The 9,154-nt window shown below is 34.4% G+C and overlaps 1 protein-coding gene across 4 annotated transcripts; it reads left to right on the forward strand.

Moving 5' to 3' along the window:
* Positions 1 to 1,956: 1,956 nt before the first annotated feature.
* On the forward strand, positions 1,957 to 7,985 carry LOC127073959 (FKBP12-interacting protein of 37 kDa). Of its 4 annotated transcripts, none has more exons than XM_051015206.1 (14): positions 1,957 to 2,157; positions 2,249 to 2,288; positions 2,376 to 2,449; positions 2,535 to 2,605; positions 2,713 to 2,749; positions 3,065 to 3,152; positions 3,296 to 3,360; positions 3,461 to 3,538; positions 3,969 to 4,016; positions 4,787 to 4,840; positions 5,440 to 5,601; positions 5,862 to 5,931; positions 6,235 to 6,290; positions 7,688 to 7,985. In XM_051015206.1, the coding sequence occupies exons 1-14, from the start codon at positions 2,131 to 2,133 to the stop codon at positions 7,811 to 7,813; spliced, it is 996 nt and encodes a 331-aa protein (XP_050871163.1). In that variant the 5' UTR covers positions 1,957 to 2,130; the 3' UTR covers positions 7,814 to 7,985. The 4 variants fall into 4 exon arrangements, with proteins under 4 accessions (XP_050871163.1, XP_050871166.1, XP_050871162.1 ...); XM_051015209.1 differs by having other exon boundaries at positions 2,385 to 2,449; XM_051015205.1 differs by having other exon boundaries at positions 1,958 to 2,157; positions 2,246 to 2,288.
* The last annotated feature ends 1,169 nt before the right edge of the window (positions 7,986 to 9,154 follow it).

The raw sequence follows: 9,154 nt of genomic DNA on the forward strand, positions 1-9,154 counted from the left end.
AACAACAATGTCTTTCCCATTGCCTTTGCTCTTGTTGAAGGTGAAACGGCTGGTGGATGGGGTTTCTTTCTTCGACATCTCAGAACGCATGTGGCTCCACAAGCCAATCTCTGTTTGATTTCTGATAGACATGCTGCCATTGAGAGTGCCTACAACAACCATGACAACAGATGACATGATCCTCCTTCTACACATGTCTACTGTATCAAACACATTGCACAAAACTTCATGCGTGCTATAAAAGATAAGAATCTTCACAAGAAGGTGGTGAATGCTGGGTATGCTTTAACTCAACCGTCATTTCAATATTATCGTGATGAAATTAGATTGTCTAATGAAGACGCAGGGAGATGGATAAATAACATACCAGTAGAGCAGTGGACAAGGGCATTTGACAGAGGTTGTCGATGGGGCCATATGACAACAAACATTGTGGAATGCATGAACGGGGTATTCAAAGGAATTCGAAATCTGCCGATAACCGCCTTGGTAAGATCAACCTATTATAGGCTGGCTTCTATGTTCGCAACCAGAGGTGAAAGATGGAGTGCGGTGTTAATGTCTGGGCAAGTATTCAGTGAGTGTTGCATGAAGGTCATGAAAGAGGAGAGCATCAAAGCTAGCACACACGCTGTAACAGTATTTGACCGTCATAGACAAAATTTCAGCGTCCAGGAAACAATGGGCCACAACGATGGGAGACCAAATTTAGCCTACGCTGTTAGACTAAACAGAAGTTGGTGCGATTGTGGAAAATTCCAGGCCTTCCGCATACCTTGCTCCCATGTCATAGCAGCATGCGCTTATACTCGTCAAGACGCTTACAACCATTTATCTGATGTGTACAAGGCCAACACCATCGTGAATGCATATACTCAAAGCTTCTCAGTACTACCAATGGAGGATTACTGGTCTCTATATGAAGGTGATATTGTTTGGCACAATGACGAGATGCGTAGAAAGAAGAAAGGAAGGCCAAACAGCACACGTATAAGAACAGAGATGGATTCCACAGATAAAATGATAAGATTATGTAGTATCTGTCGTCAACCAGGACATAACAAGAACAACTATCCCAATCGAGGAGCATTATCTAGGTCTTAAGCTTTTTGTAACATTGTATTTCTGTAACATTCAATCATTATATATCATTAAGTTCTTTTTACAACGAGGTTCACAACAAACATCAGTACAAAACATCTGAAAACATTAATATTTCTAACTGATTACAACAATCAAATTGATGTCGTCTCGACCGAACATCATTTCCCTAGCATCCTTATCAGTCTTCATTCGCACCCAACCAAAGATACTATCAAGTCTCTCAATACTTCTGATTTTTCCCCCTTTTGGTATTTTCCCATCTAACCAACGAACCAACTCCCTCTTCAGTTGATCGAACGTGGTGATGTTCCGAAACAGCATCAACATTTGAGGTTTGTCTCTCGCATAAATCACCTTTCCGTATCGGCGACGAACACCAAACATGATAGCCAAATGATTATATGAGATGTGGAACAATTAGTCACACAACGCATCTATTTATAAGACAAAAAATGCATTTTAAGAGGAGTCTCCAATTGAATTGGCGACTCCTCTTAAAACTTGAATGGAGGCGCCAATTGGATTGGCTAGGGCACCCTAGCCAATCCAATTGGCGCCTCCATTCAAGTTTTAAGAGGAGTCGCCAATTCAATTGGAGACTCCTCCTAAAAGTGGAGTATTTTGGGATTTTTTTTGAAACCAAAGATATTTTGGAAATTTCCTTGAAAAAATAGGTTATTTTTGTAAAAAAACCACAATCCAGTACTCTTAAATTAACTAATTACCGATATTTTTCTCAAATCAAATAAAAATATTCAATACCATAGTCATTTTTAAATATTATTTTATCTTTTAAAAAATAAAATTTTAAATAAATTAACACTAAAAACCGATACCCTACAAAAACTAAAGGCAACCAAAGAATTTGCCAAAAGAAAATCCTAACACATTTCATTTCGTTTTTCAACCGAGCATTATTCAAAACAAAGCATTCATTTCGCTTCCAAGTAGTAGCAGTAGCTACTTGTTTGATTCATCACTCTTTCTCACACTTTCTCTCCAATTTCTAGGGTTTTGAATTTCACAATGACTTCCCCTGCACATTTCGACGACGTAATTCCCCACTCCTATCCATTTTCTTTCTCATTCGTAGTTTAGTTTTACTTACGATCTTTCTTTTGTTTTCCCTCCTTTCTAACAGCAGGAATTTGATTTCGGAGGCGGATTTAGCGGCACACGTCCAGGTTTTCCTTTCGTTATCAAAAAATGGTCATGTTAATGCTATTTATTCAGTTTTTTTTATTGTTTCACCCACTCTTATGATGAATTAGCTACTATAGGTAATAAGAGGTCATCTCCTGATTATGAGGATGGAGATTTTGATAATGATCCTCTGGGAAAGAAGGTAAAGTTTTCTTTATCCAATTTTCAGAGTATTCCTTTTCTTGAAAAACCTAAATTGCAATTTGTTGTGCTCCTTTGTCTTTCAGTCGAAATCGAAAGCCGAAGAAGAGGCTGCTTCTGGCGTCACAACTGGAATGATTTTGTCTCTTCGCGAGAGGTATGTATATCTGAGTATAGATGACATGGAATAGGAATATTTTGGTTCTACAAATTGCATGTAATGAACTGTTTGTGCCTAAATTTTTTCATGTTTTTTTTTTGCAGTCTTCAGAATTGTAAGGACACACTTGACTCGTGCATGGTATGTTTTTTCTTTAGCAATGGCCAATGTTTGTTCAAAGAATTTGAAATTCTGTTATTGAGGGAAACTGACTGTAGTTATTGAGTCTCTAAAAAGGTTACATGTATAACAGTTTAGGTGGAAGCAGATCTTCTAATAACTGGAAAATTAACTGGTTCTTTTTGTTTACTTGCGTCTAATTTCTAATAAAATAAGTCTTTTGAATGTCTGATTGTTTGCGGTTGATTTTTGACTGCAAAAAGGCACAATTCTAGTCTAGGTTGAGTCATACTTTTCCTTTCCTAAAATTGTTCATCTCATCATTGCATATTCTAGAACGAACTTGAGGCTGCACAATCCGAGATTAAAAAATGGCGCTCTTCATTTCAAAATGAACTATTCATACCTGCTGGGACCACACCGGGTTAGTTTGTATGCAAATTATTTGCTAGGAGTATATCATAAATGTACTTATTATTGAAGATCTAGTTCTATTTAATGATGTTTTATGTTTTAACTGTTAAATGTGTACTACCTGAGCAATTATTTTCCCTTGATGGTTTCTAGTACCCAAATTGGTGATTAATTATCTCCAAGCACTGAAAGCATCGGAAGAGTCCTTAGGCGATCAGGTTCAGCCTTCAGAATTTAAAATTCTATTTTTTGCTTCAAAATTGTTCCTTATACGTTGGTCATACTTATTGACCCTTTCAACATTTTCATGGTTATCAGCTTGAAAAGGCAAAGAAAAAGGAGGCTGCATTCATTGTGACATATGCTAAACGTGAGCAAGAGATAGCAGAGCTGAAGGTACCTAATATTCTAAAATTAGGTTCTCGTTTTTTATAGCGTTCTTTATAGCATCTGGATGTGTTGTTTTATTTATTTTGCCCCCTGGGGAGAATGTATAGTTAACAGAATAAGAAGTAATTGGAACGTATGGAGTTCAAGAGTCGGGGAAACTTTAAAACTTATTCATTCTGGCCTAACATTTTAACTTTTTCATATGATTGTTGAGTCTTATCTTGATCAGAATTTTTAAAGCAAGCTACGTTCATTTTACAAATGTCAGTTGTTTGTATTTTTAAAATATATTATTATTATTATTATTATTTTAATTTTGTTTTGTTTATTATTATAATTATTTTACACATGTTTGTGGTTTATTTCGAAGTATGTTAAAATAATTTATTATTTGAATTTTATTATTATATTTACCCGTCGTTCCAAACTTTTCCAGTCTGCTGTACGGGACCTCAAAGCTCAACTCAAACCAGCATCAATGCAGGTATTGATAAATTTGTTTATTGACGATTTTTCATTCTTATTCATGCATATTAATTTGAGAAAGTCAAATAGTTTCCCAACTTTGTTGAGCCACATGGATATTGTTTATGACTTTGTCATTGTTTGTATTTGTTTTTTTAGCATTTATGTTGTTTGTCATTTAATAGGAGGAGTGATTGCACAATTTTGTTGGGGCGCTTTCATGCAAAATAGAGATATCAAGTTTAAAGCATGAATATTAAACTGCTATGTGAAAAGCTTTTTTTTTATAGTCCAATTCATTTATTTAAAATTGAGATTACATCAGGAAAGTTGTTCTTCCTTCATGGAAATGGAGACACCATTCCTCATGAATTCCACGGCTAGTTGAACAATATAATGTTCTGTAGTAAATAAAAAATACCTATAACTGGACATAGGATAGATCCTTTTGGCATATTATTTCTTTATTGGCTGAATCCAATAGCTGTCACTGTGTCACAGAGGAATGGTGTACTAACACTGGACTTGATAAAGGTGGACTACCGGACCTATTATACTTTTATAACTTAATTGTCTATACTGTTTTTGTGGCTCTAGCCAATTCCACCTAGAGGGAAAAGACATTGGTAATTGTTGTTTCATGACTGCGGCTTCCTTGCTTACATGCATTTTAGTTGAACTTTATAACTTCCAAATCAACTTTGGTGTATGTTGTAGCATTTGCTTTTATTCCCTTTTGGGCTCTCCCCAAAATATTATTACCTATTTATGGTTGCTATTTAAATGTAGGCAAGGAGGTTCTTACTAGATCCGGCAGTTCATGAAGAGTTTACGCGGTTAAAGGTCAGTCACTCTTACCCATCTTTTGTCCTGACTTTAAAATCAAGTTTGGTTTCTTTGATAGATGAAAGTAGGGTAAAAGCCTTAACCCAGATTGTACTAGGAAAATGTTAGTCCAAGTTGTCAACTTAGTTTTATCAACCCAGAGATATAGTGAGGGAACATACTGTTATCCTTTAATGTTAGACCGAATTATCATCGTAGTTCCATCACTTGTTCACTTGACTACTTTGTCTATTACAAAAGGAAAATGGAATGGATTTTTGTGAGAAAAAAAGGAGAGAAGTCCGAGAGGTTAGGCATTCTCTCTAGTTTGATTATCTGGTTTGAAGGAGAGAAGTCTGAGAGGTTAGGCATTCTGAAATGTGTTTACCTTCTAGATATGCTTAATATTAACACCTTCATAGCCCAGATTTATTGTCTCAATTACTTTTTCTTGTGGCTTATGATATTTTATTACTTAACGGACATTTTTATTGCAATTTTATTTCATGTACCCCAATTTCCTACATATATTTTATTAGTTTATCGACACATTATTCACATCGGTGATTCGGTGTTTATTCCAACTCTTTCTTACAAGACTTCTGATTTGAACATAGAATTTAGTTGCGGAAAAGGACAAAAGAGTAAAAGAGTTGCAAGATAACATTGCTGCTGTAAACTTTACTTCCCAAAGCAAGATGGGGAAGTTGCTAATGGCTAAATGTAGAACTCTGCAGGAGGAAAATGAAGAGATTGGGCATCAAGCTTCTGAAGGCAAGGTGCTGCCATCTTATTTGCTTCACCCACATCTCAGTTTAACTGTCGTTTTTTTCAACTCGTTCATTTGAAAGTTGGTTCATATGTTGAAATGATGTAAAGAAGTTTATCACATTTATTGGATGGAAGTAACATTACACATATCAACTATTAATAGATCTACACAGATTAATCTACCTAATTTATTTGTCAGTATTATTTGTTACTGAATTGACGATGATATCACCTTTTTTTCTGTTTTTCTTTTCTTGGTCTGCTGCAGATGCATGAATTAGCAATGAAACTTTCATTGCAGAAAGACCAGAATTCCGAGCTCAGAAATCAATTTGAAGGTTAGTTGTTGAGTGATTTCATCCCATTATGGTTTGACATTTTTTATCCTTCGACCCTCTAACATTGTTTAGTGAGAAGGTGTATGAAACATACATTGGCAAAAATATTGCAAAAAATGCTTGCCACACATTGAGCAAAATTCTTTTCGATCCCTCTAACAGGGGTTGTGTCCCAGTGTTAATAGTGTATTGCTAACATTCTTTATAGTAATGTCGTGCGCGACGTTTTATTTTTATTTCTCCATGTATTAGCAATTTGTGTAATTTTAATACTTAAAATTTGCTGCTTAAAATTTTCTTCAGGGTTGCAGAAGCATATGGATGGATTAACCAATGATGTGGAAAGATCCAATGAAATGGTTTGCACTTAATCCCTACTTTCATATTTTATTGTGATATAAAAATTTCACTGCATGTCTGCATCACCATTATGCTTTACATTTTTCTCACTAAACAATGTTAATGAGAAATACATATAAGTATTTTTGTACCTTGTAGGAAACTGTTAACGAACCTCAACAAAACTTGTCTTGGTAAAAGGCTTATACTGTTGACAAATGTTAATATGAGATAGGTAAATGCTTGTGTAGATACGAAATTGATAAGGTGATTAAGGGGAGGAAGCATAGTGATGAGTGAGGTCATGCGGTCAACTCCCCCCACTAACAAAATAACAACCAACAACTAACATTTACTAGTTAGAAAAAAACTTGTGTAGGATTAGTGAAAATTCTTTAATATCTTCTAATGAGTGAAACTGTTTGTATTTAGAGTCCTAATCTTTTAAAATGGTAAACTTGATTATAAAAACATTATAGTGATAATATATAAATTTTAATTGCAGATGTGAGTTTTAAATAGATTTTTCTAAATTGTCGAAAACATGTAAAACTACCAATTTCTCAAAAATATATATATTTTTCTTGAATCCTTGAACTCTAAAGGATGGTAGTTTTATGTGCTTAATGTATGGGGAAAAAGAACTAAAGATTTATATAAATGGTTCATACCATGTTCCCTTTTTTATGGAACTTATGATCTTCCGTTTGAGGTTGAGGTTTTTCAAAGAAAACGTTTGCAGTGCTAAATCTGTCAAATGGTACCCTACTAAAATTAGGAATAAGTTTCCTAAGGTAATGTCTTTTGGTTAATATTACTATAGTCATTTACTGACACTTTTTGAACCACTGCTGCCCATAAGTGTCATTTGGCATTGATGGCGGTAGGCATATTTGTATTGTGTAAATGTAGTTTGTACAGTTTGAATGTTTTTAGCAAGTTAGGGTGCAACATTGATAAAACGAAGTTGAAGTAACTTTGAAGTTTGAAAACAACATAGAATTATGAACAAAGTTTTTCATAAAACAACAATTAGAGAGGAACATTAAGGAGTACTAGTAGCAGTTAAAGAATAGACTCAACTTGTAGATTGAACTGCTATGGTTCAAAATTAGGCAGGTTCAATATGTGGTGGACTGGTGTGAGCTTCACTTGTAGGTCATTGGTAACATAGTATTGGTCAATTTTCTTTTTCCTAAAAAAATAATTTTATTAAATATCTGGTATTCTGAGTGAGGTTTACTATGAATGATTTATTTTTCAAGGACTCACTTGGCTCTCTGATATTCATTCTTTTAAAATATATGGTCATCAATAATTGTTTCAAATAGACTATGTTTTGGAACTATGGGATTCTTGTTTATTTGTGCAAGGTTGCATGCGCATGCATACCTTACTCCATTGGGTTTTCCTGCAGGTTTTCATGTTGAAAAATAAATTAGATGAGAAGGATCAGGAGATCCAAAGACTGAAAGATGAATTGCAACAAAAAAACTCTGCAAAGAAGGGGAGAACAGATGATGTATCTAATGCCAGAGATTGATGAGATGATACTAATACAGAAGATGTTAACTGATATCAGTGGAATACAAAAATTGTTGGAAACATTGTTTCCTGGGTTTTCACAATGGTACATGGCTGTATATTGTATTCAAATTGTATGTTCGGATTTTTCTTTGCAATGTAACTATGGACGAGGTATGCATTTTTATTGATTAGTGGGCCATATTGGAGTTATAAGTTTACAACCCTCGTATTAACCACCCATATACCCCACCTCCACTTTCATGCTGTTCAGCTCATCAGCTTCATCATTCGGGATATTTTTGCTGGGTTTGATGAAATGATGTGCAAGGGAGAGAAAGCTGGAATGTGTTTGATTAAGATGTCATTTGATTTTTTTTATTCAAATATAATCAATCTTATAAAAAAAGTTATAGTGCAATATTCTCATTTGTCAATAATGAAGGTGTATTTGCTTTGCTATTATATGCTCTAGTGTTCAGTGTGTCACTGTCCTGCAGAGTAAATTTGATGTAATTTTCATATTCTATTTCCTTATTCTAGTGCCAGTGTATCACTTGAACTGCACATTATTTATTCAAGACTGATTTTGACTATTTTTAGAAGAAATTAGAAGATTTTAGGCAATTGAATTTAATATGTTGGTAAAAAGGCCAATGAAACTTGAGGAGCATAGAGTCCGACTTTTGTTGACTAAATTGAGGTATACTTTTTGGGATTGTTTTTCCCACCTAAGTGTTGTTTTTCTACCCTAGTATGGTTAACATATCATCGGGTATTCTTCCTACACCTGGTTTTATGAAATTTAATGAATATTTTTACTTGCCGGACGTTTTGTATACTCCTCAATTCTGCACCAATATCATTTCTGTAGCTAGGTTAATTCCCTCAACTGTAGTGTTAACTTTAAAGCCATCTCTTGCACTATACAGGGGAATGTTACCCCGAAGATGATTAGTGTAGCTAATCTTCATCATTTCATCATGGATTATACTACTTAAGCTTTCCCCTTCTGTCTCCTCCCCTAACATCAATACTATCATGATATATATGTAATAGGTGGCATTATCGATTGAAATAAATAAAGTTTTTCTCTTATATAATTTTTCCAAGTTCATTATCCCATGTGATTCCTGTTTATCTACTTAACACAAACGATTACCTTTTTAAACTAGTCAATCTCACTCTAATATTTGATTTGAATTGGTTCACATGGACATTTGGAATCCTTATTCCACAACTTCCATAATGAGTTATCAATATTTTTTAACTGTTTTTGATGGATTTATCTCATGCATGCCAAATCTTGAACCGCTTACCTTGTTAAATCTTGTGTCCTTCATTAAAATTCGATTTTCAA

This window comes from Lathyrus oleraceus, chromosome 4 (assembly GCF_024323335.1).
Source record: "Lathyrus oleraceus cultivar Zhongwan6 chromosome 4, CAAS_Psat_ZW6_1.0, whole genome shotgun sequence".
Taxonomy (NCBI): domain Eukaryota; kingdom Viridiplantae; phylum Streptophyta; class Magnoliopsida; order Fabales; family Fabaceae; genus Lathyrus; species Lathyrus oleraceus.

Bases quoted from the DNA above. Each gene is read 5' to 3' on its own strand.
- LOC127073959 (XM_051015205.1), top strand. From the start codon at position 2,131: ATGACTTCCCCTGCACATTTCGACGAC. The intron at 3,539-3,968 runs GTACCTAATATT...AAACTTTTCCAG, and splicing joins AAGAGATAGCAGAGCTGAAG to TCTGCTGTACGGGACCTCAA. The intron at 4,841-5,439 runs GTCAGTCACTCT...ATTTGAACATAG, and splicing joins AAGAGTTTACGCGGTTAAAG to AATTTAGTTGCGGAAAAGGA.